Here is a 22,779-nt window from a genome sequence, read left to right as displayed (position 1 = left end):
ACATTGAGAATAACATTAACCCATGCTAACACATACTGGTCCAGCAGCGCTTACAATCTATTAGGAGGTTGAGGAGAAATGCGCAGGCACTGTGAGGGGAGGTTTGCATGCTCTCGGTTCATTTCACCTTTGCAACCTAGTTTAATAATGAAACCTATAGTGCCCTTTCTGTGGCATTTACTCCCAAGCCTGTGAGAAAAACCTGGATGCCAGTGCAGGTAATGGAATGCAGGGAACATACACGGGTAACATTAACCAGTTTGCCTGCCTAGGGGTGAGGTTTTCCATGATGCCCTGGAGGTGGCATTATCCTGGAACAAACACAACCCAGCATGCCGCTAATGACTTTATTACTTCATTCATTCATATGGCCACGTAACCCCGAGGATGGTGAAACGCTACATTACCTCACGCGACGTTTAACTCCGTGACCGGGGAGGACACTACGTACTATTTTTCCATTCCCACAGCCGCGGAAGGATATGGCAAAACGGCCTGTATGTATGTATGTAAATAGGAGCGTGTTCGCTGCGGGCGCTGGGTAGGTGTGGAGACTGTCAGGCTTGCACGTTCATCATGTCTAAGAAAGAGGGGCAGGTAATTGAGGAGATCATGGAGTCTACAGTGATGTGGTACCCCGACTCCAAGAAAATCACCCAGATGGACCAATTCCGAGCCAGGATCAACAGTAATTACGGGCTCAATTTAGGTGAGTGACAGCAGAGAGTATAAGCCATACCAGCAAATAATAAGAAGCATGGAAGTCTATATATACTGGCTAGTTTGTAAAGGGTTAATGCTGTGACATATGCCGGGACTGGGTGACACTTCTCCAGTGAGCATGTGACAATTAATTGATATAAAATCCAGCATGCCAGAGGAGTTGGAACAAATCCATTGATAAAAGAATAGGCTGTGATGTATTAGACAGGTTGTGTAATGAATATCCTAATGACCTGTGAGAACACACTACAATAAAAATCAAGGTAGAAGGTTTAATATTACTGAAAACACAGTATGTATTATATTAGTAGTAACACATTTTGACACCCTTTGCGCCATTAATATTAGCCCCCACATCATTACAGCAGTAGAAGTACCCATTGAATATTCTTGAGAATGCTCCATGTACTTTGTAAAGGGAGACATTGTAATGTAGGAGGTTGGCTCATCCCTCCATTGATGTATTCTGTACATTGACTAGTGGGATATTTAGATTTGGTATGACTCATTTCACTACCTGCAGATACAACTGGGATGCTTCAGCCTAACCAGTAAGGGGTTAACACTAGACAGCTACGAGGACTAGAGAAACCTGCTAGGATCCCCACTTTCTGTCAAGATCTACAGACCTTTACAGCTAAAAGGGCCAAGTTGCTTTTGCAGAGGTTCACCTTATATAATGGGTGACCTGGACCAAGTTCTAGACTTTGTGACTTCAGATGAGAATATCATTATCAAACCAAAGATGAGCCATCACAGGTATTAAATAAACCCTTTACCCAGCCTCGCAAAGGCTGCCCAACCCCATCAGCAACAATAAGCAACTTATCAAGGTAAACGCTTCTTACGATACATGTATTCAAGGGGTGCGACAAAACAAGAATTAGGTAGAGAGCCCTTCACTCAAACTTACACCGTAAGGAAAAAAAAAATGAAAAATAAATCACATACCTTTCTTACCCCTCCATGGGCCAAGAATTCTAGCCACTGATCAATGGGAGTGCTTTTCATACAAATGCATTAATACACTCCTGCCTGCAATGATCACTTAGCCAGAGCTGGAGCTCACTGGCAGAAAGTACAGCAGGGGAAAAGGCAAATGCATATGGGGGGGGGTCTGCAGAATCCCCCCTTGTCTTTGCCATTTTTACTATGCATAAATTTAAAGGGACCTAGCTATCTTATGCAGTAAAGTGAGTATGATGGCTAAATATCCCTCTTAGATGGGTACATCTGTCATATACATGTCAGGGTGCCCGTGAGACCCCCTGTGACCATTTCATGAGCATGTATATGTAAATGATGTGAGATGGAGTGCGTGTTGCTATAGTGTGTAAGTGTTTGTGTGTTAGCATGGATGTGTATTGTACATTGTACAGCGCTACGGAATTTGATTGCGCTATATAAAACAATAAATGATATTAATAATAATGTGTATGTGTTGTGTTTGTGTGTGAGTATGAATGTGTATATGTATGTGGTGTAAGAGGGAGTATGTGTGTTAGAATGAATTTGTACATGTGCATTTACATATGTGTGCCAGAGTGTGTTTTGTAATGGGCAAAGAAGGCACAGACAAGCTGATTGGGGCTAATGATGGCACAGGAAGAGTGTTTGGTTGCTAGGATGGCACTGATAAGCTGCTTGGGGGCAAAGGTAGCAATCACAAGCTGCTTGGCGGCAAGGGTTGCACTGTGGAACATGTTGCTTGGTGAAGTCGGTGGGGCCCTGTAGTTTATTTAGGGTATTGAACTGTATAATCACATTTTGTGGTTATGTTATGTTTTTCGGGACAATCCTGCCTCTGTGTGATATTATATCATATGACATATATAGATGATACAAGAAGAGTATATATATATAATAGTGTTTTCCCTGTTGGTTTAAAATGGTCCAGAACCCCACTGGGCAAATAATGTCATTTTTTTTCTAGGCCAGATTATCCACCTTTAATGAGATAATGTTACTACTAATAGCATCGCGGTCTCTGCTGTTTCATTAAAAATCACTTGAGACTGTCAAGCAGTTATGCCTGTCTTAATGTAATATTTTAATGACAAACCAGGGTTTATATATATATATATATATTTTAACAAAGTAACCTATCTGTTATAAAGATAGTAGTGTCACTTGACCAAAAAGTATCATTAAAAAGCACTTTAAGTTGGATATTTCCTGCATATGTTGTGTAAACAGACATTACCGAGTAACTCTAGTAATTTTACTTTCTGTAACAGCGGAGTTGCTCTCCACTAACAGCGAGGCCATTGTGGGACGTGGAAGGAGCAGGATGTTTCGGGGTAGAAGTCAATATGACTAAGGGCACGCCTGTTTGGTTTTCTTCTTGGCAGCAGCCCTGAGATTCTGCTCACCCGTTTGTTGCCACATTCCAGTAACTTTGTAGCCAGAATGCCTTAACCCTTTGTGTGCTGATCACACGTAGATAGGTGTGTAAAGCAGATGTTGATTGTGATCTGGTTTACAGTCTTCTCATTTACGCATTAACAGATATTGTTTAAGGAAAATAAGTTGATTTCAGGACATGGAATTGTACAGATTAGCCAGTTTTCCTGCATATGTTAGGTATAACATTCCCATACTGTTAGTGAGGAAGCACATGGAACAGTAGGCGAAAATCAAAAGGTGTCCTTATCCTCCTAGAAGCTCTAGATTGCTTTGGAAACGTCGTACTTTTGTGAAGTCACAGCAGGATCGGACAGGGAAATTCCATTTTAAAAAACATAAAAAAAGCGCCAGAAATACTGTCCTTAACTGTAAAAGTATACGTAAAACACTTTCTCCCATTAATCTTTTCTCGTAAGATTATTACGTTTCGTGCATGAGGAGTGTGGCCGTTTAGTTCTTCGTGTCTATGTAATTGACATTTGTATCACTTTGTATTTTTCAGCCAATTACAGTGAATTGTATCAGTGGTCTGTGGATTTCTACCCGGAATTTTGGGCAGAATTTTGGGACTTCAGTGGTATTGTATATTCTCGCCGGTATGATGAGGTATGTTATTTTTTATCTAGAACGACAGTTCCAAAACGTTACTGCGGAGCAGTTGTAACGAAGTAATCCCTTTACTGCATCGTTCTAAAGCCATGATACAGTTTCTGTTGGCTCTGATACAAGCCAGAGGTTGTGTGTTAGGTGGGTTGTGTAGGGGGGCAGTTCAGGTGTTGAGGGTATGACATCATAGCATCATGTAACATTAAACCGTAACCCTAACACTGGAGCAAGAAGGCATCCAAACAGCACATGGCCTGAAAACTCTCTCCTGCTTGTTACACCTGCGACTTATGTCATATTCTGTTATCACTATTACATAAAGAATTTGATGATAGATAAGTTCATCTCATGTAGTCTGTCAAACCTTATTCAGCCATTTTCCAGTGTTATGTTCAGAATAGTGTTATACCTTTTACTATGCATGTTTAAATTCCCTCACTGTATTAGCCTTTACTACTTCTGCTGATAGGCTGTTCCAGTTATCTACCACCCTCTCAGTGAAGTAAAACTTCCTTACATCTAAGCTTCTGACCCTGTAGTTTTAGATTATGACTTCTTGTCCAAAGATGTTTAGTTTTCCATTGACCTCTTTTATGAATGTAAATGTCTCCATCATGTCCCTTCTGTCTTCTCGCCCAAGCTTTACGTGTTGATACCTTTTAGTCTTTGCTGATAGTTCCTGATCTCTCTGAGATTGGATATCCAACAGTGTACACAGTACATTAGGTGACGTCTGACCAGAGATATGTAAAGTGGCAGAACCACCTCCTCCTTCCTCCTACATTTTCCACGTCTTTGTTTCTTTGACCAGCCTGCCTTCTTCTCAGAAATGATTAGTCCCAAATCCATTTCATTTGTTGCGGACATCCTGTTACTCCTAATACTCTATTTTTATGCCCCAGGTGCAATTATGTTGCTTTAACCAAAATGTAACTGCCACTTCCACACTCTTGTCTGTTCTGCCAATGTACATAAATATTTAGCCATTTGGTTTGTTCCATCAGGAACTTCTAGCCTGTTGCAGAGCTCTGTATTGTTGGTAAAAGAGCGCTTCTTATCTTCAAGACCTTTTGCAATATTGGTATTTAAAAGAATGGCTACAGATCCCTAAGATCTGTATTAAAGGGACAGTTTAATGTCCCTGACACCCTCACTATAATAGAGTGTGAGTACTTTTATATTTTTTCTACTTTCGGAAAAATTAATATTAAATACCTGACACAGAATTTGCAGGCGTGCCGCAATATATTTTTTCCAACATGATCTGAAATTTCTTGCCGCTGATTGGCTGCGTAAGCTGTCAATTAGGGGCAGGAAAGTACTTCCAATAAAATCAATGGGAAAACTTGACACATACCTCTGGGGTCTAAACCCCTGCATGCAGCGTTCGGCAGAGGCAGCGATGCTTCTGACTGGAGGTGAGTACATCGCATGCAGGGAGATGCATTTGGCCAAATGGATCTTATGTAGGGCATTTAGCTGGGGGTGGGGAATAGGGCAGTTGCATTTGGGGGGACTCTGCTGGAGTGAGTGCATATGATGGCTGGAGTGTCCCTTTAATTTTAACTTGCCCTTTCAGCGATTGCTACATTCAACCATTTGAATTTCTAGATCAAAAAACTGAAGTTTATTTATGAGCCTTCTAAGAGATAGGGTCTGTTGGTCCAGATTCACTAAATCTTTGCATTGATTTCCCTTTGTGGTTTTATTCTAATTGATACATTGAGATTTTATTTTATTCTTTAAAGCACTGAAATTCATGATCAATTATTGTAACATGACAATGGCTTTGTTTTGGTAAAAAACAGACTAAAATAAGTTGCTAACTAAAATGTTTAACCCCTGCGCTCTGGAAACTCCCGGTATAGGAGAGTTGCCCTGATAATGATGATGATGATGCAGTTACATTGCCATTGGCCTCCACTTATGCATCATTACACTTGTTAGCACTATGGAAGGCTCATTAGTCAGTCTGTCAATCTAGAAATTGAGGATGAAAGAACATACCATACAAATTAGATTGCATAGAAGGTATAAAATACTCGCTTGGATATCACAATGATGAATAATCTGAAAGTGCTGTGCTATGGCATTGCCTCTTATCAGCAGGGCCTGAGCATAATGTTAAAACTGAAGCAAAAAAATGGATGGAGCAACATTTAGGGAAATATTACAAGAGAACATGCTTTGATCTACAAAAAAACCTGAAACTTGGGAGGGAATTCAACTTTCAGCAGAAAGAATGATCACAAGAGCAAGGGCAAAGCAACGTTGGAGTGGCTTAAGAACAAAAACATGAATGTTGAGACGTTAGAAGAACGGTTTAGAATGTGGCAGCTACAGTTTAATGTTAATAAAATGTAAAATAATACACTCGGGACATAATCTGACTAACTATAACATATGGGGCACTGTTCTATCGGTGACAGCAGAAGAGAGGGACTTAGGAGTAATTATTTGCGAGGAATTAATGGTAAGCAATCAATGCAACAAAGCGTTAAGAAAAGCAACCAGGGTACTGGGTTGTATAGCTATAAGGTTTAGTGGCAATGAGAGCGAGGTGGTTATGCCATTTACCTAGAATATTGTACACAGTTCTAGAGCGCCCATCTCCATGTGGATATAGATATTCTGAGAGAGTTCAAAGGAGGGCTTACTAAAATGTGAATGTTTTGCAGGCTAAGACCAAAGCCAATGTCATCCTATGATAAATTATTTTGATTTTCTGTGTTTTAAAACAAAGTACCATATAGAACAACATTTCAATGCACCATTTGTAATTCGGTGACAGGACAGAATTGGTTTACAAAGCATTATGTATATGCACTATATGTACAAAAGTATTGGGACACCTGACTATTACAACCACAGGGACTTTTATGACAAGGCATTCTAAATACATGGACATTAATATGTAGATGGCCCCATTTTGCAGCTATAACAACTTTCACTCAATCTCCCTCACAATCTCCATTCCAGTGCCGGTGTTTGATGGGGTTGAGGTCAGGGCTCTGTGTGGGCCAGTCAAGTTCTTCCACACCAAACTAGACCTTGCTTTATGCTGGAATAGAAAAGGGCCTTCACAAACTGCAAATTTGAAAGCATAGCATTGTCCAAAATGTCTTTGGTATGCTAAGTATTGAGCTATTAATTAAGCAGTACACACTCATCACCCTTAAATTATATATTAATATATTAACATATATGCTCAGGTGCCCATTGTAGGCTACACAGCCCCATACCTAACAAACTGTGATGCACCTTTCTGTCAGAACCAGCATTAACTTTTTCAGCAATTTGAGCTACAGTAGCTCGTCTGTTCGATTTTACCGCACGGACCAGCCTTCGCCCCCCACATGCATCAATGAGCCTTGGCTGCCCACTCACCACTTTTCCTTCCTTGACCACTTTTGGTACAGACCACTGCAGACCAGGAACACCCCACAAGATCTGCGGTTTTCTGGCCATCACAATTTGGCCATGTCAAAGTCGCTCAGATCCTTACGCTTGCCCATTTTTCCTGCTTCTAACAACTCAACTTTGAGAACAAAATGTTCACTTAGTGCATAATATATACCACCCACTGGCAGGTGCAATGATAACAAGAGTATCGGTGTTATCCACTTCACCTGTCAGTGGTCGTAATGTTATGGCTGATCTGCGTATATTGGAGATTATGTTTTATATAAGACACCTCGTTCTGTAACCTGCAAAACTGATGCATTCAGCAGGATTGGTGGAACGGAGTCCTTATGAGCACTCAAGTTCATAGATGTGCTCCTATTGTAGTTTTTTCCCAGCAGCTGGATTCATTATTCACCTTGTCTATGCCAGACTGGGTTGGTTGCCAGTTTGGGGATCTGCATACTGTTTTCTCCATAACCTATGCAGGGAGTAATGGAAAATATTAGCAGGTTTAATATCTTAGTAAAAGAGAAAAAAATAAAACCCTGTTGAAGCTCCTTTTAATAAGAGAGTGTTATGGGCTGCTTGTATTCTCACTTCATTCATTTGTATATAAACCTTACTGAGTGATAGATATAGCAAGTGAGCTATACAAAGTTGGATATTGGCCGTGTACAAACATGATGACTCCGTATCATGCCGCCTTATGGTAAGCAATACAATTAGTCTTAATTACTCAGATGGACCCTCTGATCCATGAAGGTCTATGGAGGACTTTGTTAGCATTGCCATAAATCGCACACATCAGCTCTGTGTAGTGAGCAGGGGAAATCACCCCAAATATCACATGTCTGCCCAGAAAGACAACATATAAGTCTGCAGATAAAGTTAATTGGAACAAAAAACAAAACTATACATGCAAGACTTCCATTAAACAGGAAAGCTGTGCATTTGCTGTTCTAAACAATAATAAACCCTAAAATTAAAGTCTAATTGCTGCCTTTAGGCAGGCATCAGTACATGGAGCACGCCGTATTATATGTCTGCTTGCCAGCCAGTCTATTGTAAAATTTTCCCCATCTCAGGAATTACGGATCATAACTACAACTCCAATCACCCTCAGCCCATAAAACGCACCAGTAGTGCAAAAGCAGTCTTGCTTGCAGATATTTATATTTTACACGCATGTATATGCACTCGTGAACCTTACACACTGGCAGAAACTCCTCGGGGTAGAAACTGCAACTTTTCACCTTTTTTCTCTGAGATGACGTATGCCAATAACTATTTCCTTTTTCGTATTTAACCAATGCCATTATTTTACATCTCTGTATCACATGCCGGTGCTTTATCGATGCATAATAATGATACATGTTTAACTGCAGGTGATTGACAGAACAAAAAACATTTCTGATGTCCCCGAATGGTTTCATGGAAGTCGTCTAAACTATGCAGAGAATCTTCTTAAACACAAAGAAAATGACAAAATTGCCCTTTATGGTGCACGTGAGTTCTGCTTGTAATTTTCTAATACCAAGAAGGCAAACCCCATTGATTGGACAATTTCTTTAGCAATTTTCCTTATAGGAATCATATGAGAGATAGTCAGCATGTCAAGGACCAGGCAAAATAGGTTTCTTAGTTTATGTTGGAAAATGTGATTCCAGTTCTCCCTTTCCATGAGCTACATTTCTAGGTTACTTTGATAGCTAGGGTATAATAGGAACAGAGCTGTAGTTTACTGACTAAGCGAATATAGCCCTAAATCCGAGAGATGACCGCATAGAACCCCCCACACACAGATATATATATACCGTATTGGCTCGGATATAGGCCGCCCCCGTATATAGGCCGCACCCTAAAAGTTTGGTGCTTTTTTAAAGAAAAAGTTTTTTTCTTTAAAAAAGCACCAAAGAAACATGCTGCCACTCTGTCCCCCCTCCCCGAGATTTGCTGCCACTGTCCTCCCTCCCCGAGATATGCTGCCACTGTCCTCCCTCCCCGAGATACGCTACCACTGTCCTCCCTCCCCGAGATACGCTACCACTGTCCTCCCTCCCCGAGATCCGCTACCACTGTCCTCCCTCCCCGAGATACGCTACCACTGTCCTCCCTCCCCGAGATACGCTACCACTGTCCTCCCTCCCCGAGATATGCTACCACTGTCCTCCTCTGCCCCCCCCCAGACTTACCGGAGCAGACTCCCGGGTGTCTTGCGGGGCCGGCGGGGGACATCTACGCAATACAACTTCCGGTGCCGGCACCGGAAGTTGTATACGCGTATCCCCGGCGTCGGGAGCTAGACCCCGAATATAGGCCGCATCCCCACTTTAAAGAGTAAAGTGGGGGAAAAAAGTGCGGCCTATATTCGAGCCAATACGGTATATATATATATATATATATATATATATATATAATATGGATACATTAAAAGTTAAATTTTAACTTCTTTATTTTTGCTACAGTATTGTTAAAAAAAAAAACAATTTGGCTCAAAAATTAATGCACTGAGAGGGGGGTTTATTACAGGCACTGTATGAAAACAGAAAATTTCACTTATTCTTGAATTCTGAGCCATGCTGCCTTTAACAGTACACTAAACGTTATTACTGATTTCACTGTATTTTTAGTACACATATATATATATATATATATCCAGGTAAAAATAATACTATGGGTTCAAGGTTAAACCTAAAAGTACATTTATTTGAACATATCCTATTGTATTTAAATGTATAGCATAGTCATATTTTTAACAGCCCAAGCAACGTATAATCTGCTTTGTTGTCTGTTCTATTATATTAATTACACCACTTGGTCATTTCCAAAGGGGAAGGCAAGGAGAACGTGGAGAAGGTGACCTTTGAGGAACTAAGAAAACACGTTGCTCTGTATGCAGCCGCCATGAGGAAAATGGGTGTCAAGACTGGAGACAGGGTTGTTGGTAACTATTTGTATTTACTAATACCATCCCATTATTTCCATAAATGTAAATATATACAGCTTTTAACACCTGTCCGGCCATCTCCTGGATTTTTTTAACAGAGTTGCTTTGGGTTATCAAACGTTCATGTTTGATAGTTACAGTTCAGTGTGCATGTTAAGGTGAAAGATAACCATTTTGTCCCTGATGGCATAACCAAGTATTGTTAACCTAAAAAAAATAAACCCCAAGCAGTTGAAGACATGAGAGAATAAACCCTAAGCAACTGGAGGCATGAGATTTTGGGCAACTGCAAACCAAAACGTCAGAGCTGGTGGGAAAACATGGTCCAGTTGTCCAGTTTTCCTAAATTGTACATTTTAAAATTCAGTTCACTAAATAATCCTATGGCGTGGTGTTTACAGATTAAAATAGCCAACATAAATGCATCAGATGTGTGTGTAGTTGGAAGCGGCCGTCAATTAAACTTTCTCCCTGCCTGCGTGGTTATTCTTTCCCATTCAGTTATTGCTCTGTTTTGTTATTTCTCTCCTTTGGTAAAAATGGATTTGAAACCAGACGTCTCCAAAACAATTAAACTGACACTCCCAAGAAACTAAATTGTTAAATTAATTTCAAAAGCCACGAAGTTGACAGCCCCCCGTTGAAACGTATGACAATAAAGAAGATTCTTCCAGAATAAGCAGTAGAGGTTATTACATGAAGGAAATTTAAGCATGCATGGATTAGGAATAAGACATAGGTTTGGTTTTGAAAACAAGTCAATTTTGTGTTAAGATGTCCGTTCTCAAGCTGGCATATCCAGAAGTTGTGGACTGTTCACATCTCTCAAGGAATACTGTTCACAATTGAGGTTCCAATGCACTAAAACGATATAATAATACTAGTTTCTGTAACTTTAAAAAGGTTTGATTGTCTCGGTCCTAAATGCTGTGTCTTATTTCAGGATATCTTCCGAACAGCATTGATACGGTTGAAGCCATGCTGGCTGCTGCGAGTATCGGAGCAATCTGGAGTGCAACATCCCCTGATTTTGGAGTCAATGTAAGTGTTATCCACATAGCTTTCCTAGTTTGTTGTTTGTCTATTTCATGTATTTGTATAATGCCTAGGGAAATCGGTGAGATTTTTGAGTCCCCGCTCGCATTAAACAGCTCTGGAGCAAAAACATGTCACCGTTTAAACTGTATAATCGAATATGTAACTCTCACTGCCAACTCCCACTGTCTGAAACTATATTGTCCTTGACCTCACTTGATCGAATGTGTTTGGTACATACTTGGTTCTTTGCCGAGCACCGTTCATTCTGATGCCCTCCTTTTTATTTCCAAACGCTTCCAGAGTTGTATTCAGGCCAGTACTGTAACAAAATATGTTTTTTAAAAGAACATTGCGTAACATTTAGAAATAAACAACTGCTTGTTGTTTCCAAGACTGGGAAATTGTGACCTGACTTCATAAACCCCAAAATCCTGGAAAACTTTTTCAGAAAGCTGAAAATGTTATCACTCTATGCAATTCATTTTGAAACGTTTTGTTTTAAAATGTTTATGTGTTTGTCGAGTTATCTTTAAAATATTATTTTATGCTGTACTTTCCTATCTATAGGACAGTTTTTTTGCCTCTGAGGACGCCTAAACAGCAAAGCACGGCAGGTTTTGTTTATTAACCCCTTAAGGACAATGAAAACAATGCATTTTGAGCCTGTACATGTGCGGGCTTTGTCATTAAGGGGTTAAATACCCATTGTTCTATCAGGGCAGGCCCAAGGCAAAATGCCGCCTGGGGCGAATTTTAAAATGCCCCCCCCCATTATCTACCCTTCCCCCCCTTATCTACCCTCCCCCCCTTATCTACCATTCCTCTCCCTCCATCCCTGCCCCCATTATCTACCCCCCCCTTGTACTTACCTTGCTTTCAGCAGTCCTGCGGCGAGTCTCCCTGTTCAGCACTCAGCATTACAAGCCGGCACCAAGACCGAACAGGGAGACTCGCCGCAGAAGAGAGAGAGAGGGGCGCGGAGCGGGTACTTACCAAGCTGGTAAGCGAAAACCACTCGGCGCCCCTTTCTCTCTCTTTCGCTTTAAAAAAAAACCAAAAAAAAAGGGCTTGGTTGCCCCACTCGGCTCCATTGTTGGGCCGGCCCTGGTTCCTATAACCTATCAGTATTTTCATGTGTTAGTGCTCACACCAATCAATCACATTGATATGGGTCCTGTTATATCTGGTATAATGCTAACACAGCATTACACAATAGGAGCATCATACCAGCAGTCACACACTGTGGTGGTAGCGTGATGGCCTGGGGCCGCTTTGCTGCGTCAGGGCCTGGGGGCTTGCCATAATTGATGGAACCATGAATTCTGCTGGCTAGTAGGAAATCCTGAAGGAGAATGCCCAGCCATCAGTTTGTGACCTAAAGCTCAGGCGCGGTTGGGTTATGCAGCAGGACAATGATCCGAAGTACACAAGCAAGTCCACCTCTAAATGGCTCAAAGGAAACAAAATGAAGGTTTTGGAGCTGTCTAGTCAAAGTCCTGACTTGAATACGATTGAGCTGCTGCGGCATGACCTTAAAAAGGCAGCTCATGCTCCAAAAACCCACCAGTATGGCAGAATTAAAATAATTCTGCCAAGAAGCGTGGCCCAAACTCCCTCCCCAATGATGTAAAAGACACCCCCAGTGCCTGTGTGTACAGGATTGATTTTGCAGCTGTGCATCACACTGTTACCACTAGAGGGCAGCAGAGCCCCACGGTCTGTGGATATAGCTTAACTCACGCCTTGGCCTTGTCAATAAATTACATTAAAAGAATTTCACGTGTTTGGAACAGTATGAGGGAGTTAAACCTGTATTTTCAGCATTTCATTTCCTTTGAAAATGTTTGCTTGCTCTGCACTTCTCAGTTCATTAACAAAATATACCTCCCTATAATTCTTCATTGCAAGGTAATCAGTTCGACTAGACTCTGGGGTCAGCACGCTGCCCCTGGCTAAATCACTCACCACACTCACATTACACGGCAATGTGCTCTTAGATTAGCAGGCTTTCCGACTCATTTCTGGGTGTTTAATTTTATGTTCTGCCAGCATCATTGATCTTAGTTAACTATAGTATTCTTAGGCTTTTCAATTATTAACAGTACAGAAGCTGTGTGTTCAGCTGCATAGCCCAGATATGGCTGGTGAGTGAATTTGCAGGAAAGAGAATGAGAGTAAAAGCCCCAAGGAACTATGTATCTTGTTAGTTTTCACTAGCTGTAAGATGCAAAGCGAGTCGGCTCTATAAGGATCTTTTAAGAATTGGACCTTGTTTGTGCTACGGTGACTCTCAGGGCACATGCTGGCCACTGCCTTCTTTTGGCTATACTAAGGTATACAAATACAAATCAAATATTCTGTACCCATGACTCATAAAGTATAAACATTGGCATTGAGCTTATGGATCTGTGTTAGAATTTTTTTGCCCAACCCTGGGCATGAAGCAAACTTGCCGGAAACATGTCTTTTTTAGCAAAACCCTTGCTATTGCGTAGCGAGGTGTACACAGGACTTGCAGGCGGTATGTGGGAGAGACATTTGTCAAGGAACTCCATTGAGGTTCCTTGCAAAGTCACTAAAATAAAATTTAAGAGAAAGACATGATTTTTACTGTTTATGCATTCCAGCTTGAAAGCACAACTTTTCAGGTTCTCCTTTTCCTGAGTTTCTTCTAGTTTTGGTATCAAAACAACTTCTTTCCCCAGACTTAATATTGAGTAACCACAGGGAAAAACAGCTGAGCAATTCAACTGCCAGATATAACCTACAGTATGTACTAAGAGAATAAGACATAATGTACATATTGTTTGCCGTTTACCCCACCAATCATTTAACTGATACAGTTTTATGTAATGGCTTTTAATTTTGAATGTCTTTGTTTTGGCTCTAGGGTGTCCTGGACAGATTTTCCCAAATTCAGCCCAAGCTAATCTTCTCAGTTGAAGCTGTGGTTTATAATGGAAAGAGACATTCCCACCTGGAGAAACTCCTGAGTGTAGTAAAGGGTAATGTTTGCTTAAGGCAAAAAATGCATAAAAAGTTTCAGAAATGAGGTTATGTGTCAAAATGGATTCTGGTGCAACGTTTCAAGTACCTTCTAAACACCACATTAATTAATTCATTAGCAACATAAAGGTAATGGTTCAGATGGTGGTTTGCAGAAGCCTTGGGATGTTTCAGGATAGCTACAAAGTTCTTAAACTTTACACCAGAATGTATTTGTAAAATATTATTTGCTTTTATTTGTTGACATTTTTTTAAGTATGGAAATCCATTTTTTCTTACTATTGATTAAGTGTAATCCTATATATTTCTTGATTATTATATTTTGCAATTATGTCTAGCTGTACATTTCTTAGGGTTACCAAAGAGAAACCATACACAATAAAATAAAATAATGTGTTAACTTCGCAATAATGGTCTGAAGTGTGGTCCTATTACCATTCTGTTGGTTTCCATGACGATAAGACCACTTTGCACTAGAATCAGTCTGTTTATGACTGTTTAGTCTTTTGGACACATGTATATGAATGTATATATATAAATGTGTGTGTGTGTATATATATATAATATACTGTATATGAGACATAAAGACTAAACAGTCAGAAACAGATAGACGGACCATGTTAGATTAATATGAAACACAATGATTGTGCCATAAGTAAATCATTAACTTAAGAAATTATCAAAAATGATAACATGGTAACCGAACACTGACCATTTGAAGGTATATCCAGCCATCTCATATACGTATTCTCTATTGTCCTTTTTACAGGACTGCCTGATCTGAAAAAAGTGGTAATAATTCCCTATGTTTACTCAAAAGAAGAAATCGACATCTCAAAGATCCCCGGCAGGTGAGGGATGAGTGGAAAATCTGATTATTACCTGTTGGTCTTGGAGTTGCTTTTACAAAATATGTCTATCTTTTACCCTATTAAAGTGTTTTGTTTCATTTTTATTTATAGCTTGATATTAAATGTTCCCATTCCAGAGCTATGCAGATTATATGACTTAGTGCCTGGAGATATCATATGCCAGCAGCTACGAGCTTGTATTCACAAGGAAGCCCGGATTGGCCATCTGGCAAATCAGCCTAATGCCCTAAAGCGCCAAGGCTGATTTTAATGCCCAGTTCTGCCCACTTACCACTGGGGCTTTCTGGTTGATTGGAAAGGGGTATAGTTAACCTTTATGTTGGTAAACTTGATAAATTGCTGTCTTGCAGCCAGTTTATAATTTATATGCTTTTGACAAAACCAAAGGGTGTTACGGAGCTGAATCTTCTTCACCTTTGGATGTAATGATTATGTGCAGAGCTGCAGAATATGATGGCAATAAATAATAATGTAAAAAAATATGCAAATTAGATGAGACAAATCAGTTGTTATCAGCCATCACATTCTGTAGCCCATACTCATGAAGAGAGATTACGGTGAGTAGTGCTAAGTGTCGGGTTGGAACATTCCATTCGTTTCCATGGTGATTCTTCCACATTTACAACTTTTCCTCCGAATTTCTCTTTATAATATGGCCATGTGTTTCTGCTGTATGGTGCTATGTTAGAATGTCACATCTGAAACTACGACCAGCGCTACCATACAGGTGGCTGTCAATCTAAAGAGTTGAACTGCATGTTGGAAGGATCATCAGACCCACAGTTTAGCTAGGGTGCTAGAGGTTCTATGGCAAGACCTCTGTTTTAACTCCACTCTAATGGGTGACAATATCAGACATGGTCAAAGTGTCCTTGCCCGGACTTTGGTTTCGAAATTTCCTGCCACGGATTTCCTATTCTTTTGTGGGAGCAGGTTTACTAGAACCTGGAAGATTGATCCATTGGATAAAATGAACAGAAAACATTTGCCTCAAAGTGCGTGTATTTGTGTCACTTACTTTAAGAAATTAAGATATTGTGACGTTCTTTCCATACTAATTGCGTCTCATAGACTGCAAAACTCCATTACATTCTGGACTCTCTTCATTAAGACATCTGCTCCAAGCTACCTTTCTTGTACAGCACATTCAAAATTCAAATTTAAAACACAGTGCTGTTTGTTAACTCTTTCAGTAAAAGATGGATGACTAGGCCTTTTACACTCGCAATGCTGAGGTTTACCACATCTTAAGCCATCATATGCGCTTTAATGCTTTTCTAGCATAGAGGTCCCTTTAAATTTACGTTTGGGCCCTGTTGAAAATGAATGATAGGATTCTGCAGAACCCCCCATATGCATTTCCCCCTTTCCCCAACCCAAGCTATTTTCCGTGCAGGAGATATGGTATATTTACCACCAGTCATCTCCAGCGCTGGGTCGAATGTCAAGGGGGGATTGATTTCAATGGTAGCACTTTTCTGCCTCTGATTGGCTGCTTCATTCAGCCAATCAGTGGCAAGAATTATCAGACCACAGAGGAGGAGGGGAACAGAAGCCTTTCCCTAAGGTACGTATTATATTGTTTTGGACTTTTAACATGCATGGTTCTTTGGTGATGCTGTCAGGACATTAAAGCGTCCCTTTAAGGAGAATCTAATCTTGTCCTGTCTGCTGTATTAATTGACTCCCCATTAAATGGGATTCTACTTGTGTGCATCAGACTGACGCCTCTCTGGGGTTTCCGTACATAACATCCAGCGCAAACTAACTGGCTTCATAAATATTTTACTGTTTGTTTTCATAAAATACATAATTCAACATAAGGACTTTTTACTTTGATTTAGGGCTATGTGCACAGAATAATCCCAAACGTTATTCTCAATGCTCTTATTGAAATACTTGTTGTGTTACATCCTCATGTCACCCCATAAAGCTGTTGTCAGGATTGCAACTCCCATCACCCAAAACCACATGGAAACGGGAGGGATAAAATACGTTCTAAATGCCACCCCTTGTCACCAGACAAAAAGAGATTTTTCCAGCAGCTGTTAAGTTATGCTAATGCAGTGACATTTTTTTATGTAAATTTCCAAGACATGCATTCACTTGAATATCATGAAGTGGAGATTTGTCTTCTCATAATGAGTGAAAATTGAAATTTATATCCCAGTCTTCAGATGATGCTTCTATTTTATTTATATATTTTGTCACTGGTTTGATATTTTTTCAGTGTAATATAATTTTTATAGCATGCAGAGGTGGTTACCCATTTATATTATTTATATACATATTTTATAGGACCTGGTAATGGTGACAGTGTCCCCTAACAGACCTGTTTAGTTTAATCAGCTAAGAATAAAACTGTTCCTTTCAGTTTATAGTTCCATGCGGAATAAATGAGACAATTAGAATCTGATGCCACTATTAAATGTGTGCCCCCCCCCCCAGACTGGCTTTTTCAAAATGCTAACTATAAATAGTTAACCCCATTATGCATAGAACATGGACAATAGCTAATTATGAGTTAGTAATTGTTTTTTTTATGTTTTTTTTTTTGTTAATTTAGTGTATTACTTGATGATTTCCTGGCAACTGGAAAAGTTGGGGATCAAGCCCCGCAACTGGAATTTGAACAGCTGCCCTTTAATCACCCTCTATACATCATGTATTCCTCCGGCACAACAGGTGCACCCAAATGTATGGTGCATTCAGCAGGGGTGAGTGTTTACTAAATATATATATATATATATATAATCTTACTATATTAATGTGGGGCTAAACTTTTAAGAAAACTATTAAGCAAACCTTACTTAGCAACGGGGAGCAACGGACGATAAGTAATGGGGCTTTTTACAAACTTTTATGGGAATTCTTCTGCAAACCTTACTTTTAATATATATATTTATTAAGAGTAAAAAGAAGTGTAGTGTCGCTTGCAGAAGAGTAAGATAGCTACTTGTAAGTTATTTTACCATGCTCTCCTTTTTGGAGTCGTTTCATCAATGTCTAATTTTGACCGCAAAACTGCATTGTTTTACATATGATACATGCAATGTATGAACTTTGTATTGAGAAGCATTTAGGAATGCTGATGTTGTGACCCAAAAATAGCACACAATGCCAAGTAGCTTCTGCGAAAGCTCAGTTATGAATGAAATCCAGGAATTGGTGTGAGGGTAAGCATTATGGGTAATCATTACTTATTATAGTTAATATTGGGTGTTAATACCAGGACCAGGGCCGGCCGAAGACTTAACGCCGCCTGGGGCGAAGTTTAAAACGCCGCCCCACCCCCGCCGACGCCGGGGGCGAAGTTTAAAACGCCCCCCCCGCCGACGCCGGGTACTTACCTTTAAACAGTCCTGCGGCGAGTCTCCCTGCTCTGCCACGGTGCCGGCTTGTAATGCTGAGCGCCGGAAATTGACGTCACTTCCGGCGCTCTGCATTACAAGCCGGCACCGGGACCGAACAGGGAGACTCGCCGTAGAGGAGAGAGAGAGAGGGGCGCCGAGCGGGTAAGCGAAAACCACTCGGTGCCCCTCTCTCTCCTCCGCTTCAAAAAAGAAAAAAAAGCGCTTGGGGCGGCAAAGTGCCGCCCCTTCTAAAGTGCCGCCTGGGGCAATTGCCCCAGTCTGCCCCATTATAGGGCCGGCCCTGACCAGGACCCACAGGAAAAGTGGCCCCAAAGATCTAACCCGGACACACAGGCATATCCATAAGCTTTATATTGACCCCTTAGTGGAACGTGTACGCCCATAAATATGCATATAGCAATATATATTGCTAATTGCTCACTTTTGGATAAATAATCTCTACTTGAAATGTCCATTTGCCAGTCTGTATTTTGTACCCAGACTTGCTGAAATGTATTCTCTTTTGGCAAATACTGTTCTATTAAACAACGCATTAGGGTGGTCGAGCCAGGGCCATACCATTTACTTTGCTAGTTCTAGGATAGATATTTTTTATTTATATATTTTTATTATTATTATTAATATTCATAGCAACGATTTTTGTAGCTTTTTACATAGCTAGGATATGACACTCCAAACACTGGTACAAGGAGGGACCTGTTCTAATGTGTAAGGGTAGTAGTTACATGGATACATGTTATGTACTGCATGTAGTTTTAGTTGAAGTTGTCATACACAATACATTTAAATGTTTTGGGTTTTTTTATCCTTCCAAACATTGTAATTGAGCTACAAACCGTTCTCACAAACCCCTCGTACTCTTCCAGTGATACGTCAGCAGAGCAGGTGAGGTGTGAACGGGGCACGAGACCGTCTGCTGACTGCAATGTGAAGTCTCACTTACAGAGCTGTTGTATCCTAAGAATTTGTTAGAGATGTACGCAGCATGTGCGAGACACTGAAGGGCTGTCAACTTAACTCCTTACTCTAAAAGCACTCTTTAATATAATTCCTCAATGGTTAGAATTCTCTTCTCTGTTCCACTTAGCAACAGCCCCAGGAGGATTGCAGAAATAGCCCCAACAGCTTTAATATTTAAAAGGCTGCGCATTTTGGACTAGTAGTATAAGAAACGCCTTGTGCATTCACTTAATGTATGTTAGCCTGAATAGATTCATCTTTAATGATTACATTGGTAAGTAACGAGGACCCTAGGTCCAGTCAAAGCTCATTGCATGGAGCCCCCGTGTGATGAACATTACTGAATAAGATTTACAGTGTCTAAGGCTGTTGTTGAGGCAGCATAAATAGGGCAACTGGCCAATAACCCCATAGATGTCCATATTAAATGAGAATTGTAAATACAGTAGAGCTGGAAAAAAGGACTTAACATTTACACACATTATTAATATTTGAAAATGTGTCATGGCTTCTTATCAGCATAATTGAAGGTGATCATTAAAAGTAAGGCGAGTTTTGTGTTGGATTCTAACTGCAGAACAAATGACTTATATTTTGTGACTTTCTGTCTTTCTTTTGTGCTTTTTTCAGGGAACCTTGATAGAGCATCTAAAAGAACACATTTTACACGGCAATACCACGAGCAGTGATATTATCATGTACTACACCACGGTAATGCTCACTGGCAGGAATGCGGGTCTCATGGCTAACTAGAGCTCCTCAAACCGTCTTCTCTGTCCTTTTCATCTCGGTTGTAATCTGTTCATTAAAATGTTATTATTTAAGTGTTTTATTAGTTTTTTTTATAAACCAGATTTTAGAGGTGGGGCTTGCACATAGTGAAAAAACATTATAGATGACCTTAAATTGTCTCTATGATTACTTCTCTTGACTCTGCCCTTAATGCCAGCTGTTCTAGAGTTATTCTTCTTGCCGAGTACTTATTCAATGGAAATTACTTTTTGCAAAATATATAATTGCCTACAAGTGTGATAGGCATCAATGCAAACTATAGAAAGTAGCCTTTTTGTGTAATTTACATTACTATCAGTCCTTGGTGATGTAGTGGATAGTAATAGGAGGTCTATACGGGCAACCTTTCAGTATTCCCTGTATTGGTTCCACACCACCCCCCACACACTATTGGGGGATACTAACATTGCTGTTGGTAATCTCTGCCGGCTCCTTTCTCCCTGCAATAGACCACCAGGAACAAGTGCTATTTTCTGAGGTTTTTGCAGATACTCCATTGATGGGACAATGTTCAGGAGTAGGCCCAGACAGGCCATTGGGCAAATGCTTGGATCAGTGCCCAGTGGTGCCTCCCACATACATTTATTGCTGATCAGACAGTAGATTCCATTATTTAGTGTAAGAGCGTAGCATTCAGCAAGGTGTACTCAGTAGGCTGCTGTACATACGTCATTTATTAGTCACTGGACTTAAATCGCCATGGCCGATTTTAATCCGTACCAGTCCATTCCTGTTCATGAGGGATGAGTCTTAATGATTTGGGGACTCTGCATCACAGACCATGTCATCTAGTAGTGGTGACATCAAAAAGGTCTGTTCAAGAACAAAGATAGGCAAGGTGTGACTCAGACATGTACAAGCCAATGTCCGGGCTCTGAACATGCTAGCAGCAGAAGTTCTTGTTTGTGTATGTATGGACCACAAGGCTGACCTTGTGCAGCTTCTGGTTTCTGCATATTTGGTCCCAATTGTTTTTAAGCTCATTTTTCTTAAAAGTGCCTCCTTTCTTTAAGTGTTATTACACCTGTCTCAGTAAAAGCTACTAGAAAGTCTCTAACACAATTAGCAGAGCTACTTAGTCATTGTTTTTATTGTAGTATTATATATATGGGGTATCTAGATGATAAACCATGAAAAATCCTCCAATTTCTGATTGGTCTTTTCCTCTCCAATAGGCTGGGTGGATGATGTGGAACTGGTTGATCACTGCAATGGCGACAGGAGCTTCTTTGGTACTGTATGATGGCTCCCCCCTTGTCCCTAGTGCCAGTGTGCTTTGGGATCTTGTGGATCGGCTGGGGTAAGTCTAGTTACTTGTAGAGATTTAATAATGGATATGTCACTGATTTTTCACTTAAAGTATCAAAATTACATTATCCTTTGCTTGAAATAGAGCTTTGTGAATCCCAACTGATATTTATTGATGAATGTCTTGTCTTATATAACCGAGCTGACACTAACCAACTCTCAGATCAATGAAAGGTTACAGCACACAGAGACAATAGTTTCCTTTAGTCGGTTAATTACATGTCAAGCAGCCATAATAGCCCTAATCTTGTGTTATGTTGTCCCTGACATCATCACTAAAGAAGAATGTATATTATGGTTCAAATCTTTTTATTGAAGTTTTTTTAACAATGAAGAAAATTAACATTCAATTATTTATCCAGAAGAGGAGGAGAAAAGAAAAGACCACTTGAAATCTCTATCATCTGCAGAATAAACAAGCAAATCCAAAAAGGAATGCATATTAAAGTACTTTAATTTGCATTGTTAAACAACGGGGGGGGGGGGAAGGCAGTTACGTTAAGCAGAAGCTGCAGCTTCCCCCTTCCTCGGTGGTCCGATAATGCAGCCTTGAAGCAGCCAACCAGTCCCAGGAAAGCTTTCCCAATGAAATCGATAACATATAATAACCTGGCTTTCTCGATGCCAGCGAGGGTGTCTGGCCAGAAAATAGCTTGGGGCAGGCAAATGGGAAAATGCACAGGGGGGGGGCAAGGGAACACCATGGAAATTTAAATGGACCTCTCAGCTATAACATGCATTAAAGATAGGGGAAAAGATAAGGGGAAAACTGAAACTTGAAGAGTTTAATCGCTATAGAAGCTTGCAGCTTGGACAATCCCGTCTGCTTCAAATAAAAAAAAATGCATTGCCTTAAAATCTATTTTAAGAATTCAATGTTCAGAATATTCTGGAAAATAGTAATTTGGAAAGACGTTTGATAACTAAATATGGCATTACAATTTTAAGTGCTGTTCTTTTAGGGTTTAGCCAAGAAAGGTATTTTTGTTTGCAAACTATATTCTATTATTCCTGTTCCAAAATATTTCCCTTAACACCTGCAAGGTTAGATGTGTGACTGGAAACGTCCACAATGGAGCAATTTCCCCAATTCAGTCAGCTGAGTAACTAACTTTCATGGAGTTTTGTGGGAACAAAGCCCTGTTCTACATAATGCTCCCTCGGCTTTGTTTGCAGATCCTTTCTTACCCTCTTAAATATAATGCCTATGGATGATACTGTCTGGAGCTTCCCTATCCCAATCTGAATTGTGCTGTGACTGTCTATGATTACAAAAAAAGAAAGTACCAAGTTTGTAGAAGGGAAAAGCAGTAATCCTATTGAGCATTCAATGGCTTGCTAA

The 22,779-nt window shown here is 40.2% G+C and overlaps 1 protein-coding gene across 1 annotated transcript in view; it reads left to right on the top strand.

The window, feature by feature from the left end:
• Positions 1-511: 511 nt before the first annotated feature.
• The window catches only part of AACS (acetoacetyl-CoA synthetase), a 32,340-nt gene continuing 10,072 nt past the window's right edge, over positions 512-22,779 (top strand). Inside the window, exons 1-10 of the mRNA XM_053471832.1 lie at positions 512-709; positions 3,632-3,735; positions 8,526-8,646; positions 9,971-10,084; positions 11,031-11,128; positions 14,016-14,130; positions 14,901-14,982; positions 17,570-17,720; positions 19,968-20,048; positions 21,305-21,429. Coding sequence (XP_053327807.1) covers positions 577-709; positions 3,632-3,735; positions 8,526-8,646; positions 9,971-10,084; positions 11,031-11,128; positions 14,016-14,130; positions 14,901-14,982; positions 17,570-17,720; positions 19,968-20,048; positions 21,305-21,429 — 1,124 coding nt within the window. The 5' untranslated portion in view covers positions 512-576. The remainder of the gene's footprint in view (positions 710-3,631; positions 3,736-8,525; positions 8,647-9,970; positions 10,085-11,030; positions 11,129-14,015; positions 14,131-14,900; positions 14,983-17,569; positions 17,721-19,967; positions 20,049-21,304; positions 21,430-22,779) is intronic.

Source organism: Spea bombifrons, chromosome 1 (genome assembly GCF_027358695.1).
Source record: "Spea bombifrons isolate aSpeBom1 chromosome 1, aSpeBom1.2.pri, whole genome shotgun sequence".
NCBI classification, from domain to species: Eukaryota; Metazoa; Chordata; class Amphibia; order Anura; family Pelobatidae; genus Spea; species Spea bombifrons.
This window is presented reverse-complemented; position numbering and strand designations above follow the sequence as displayed.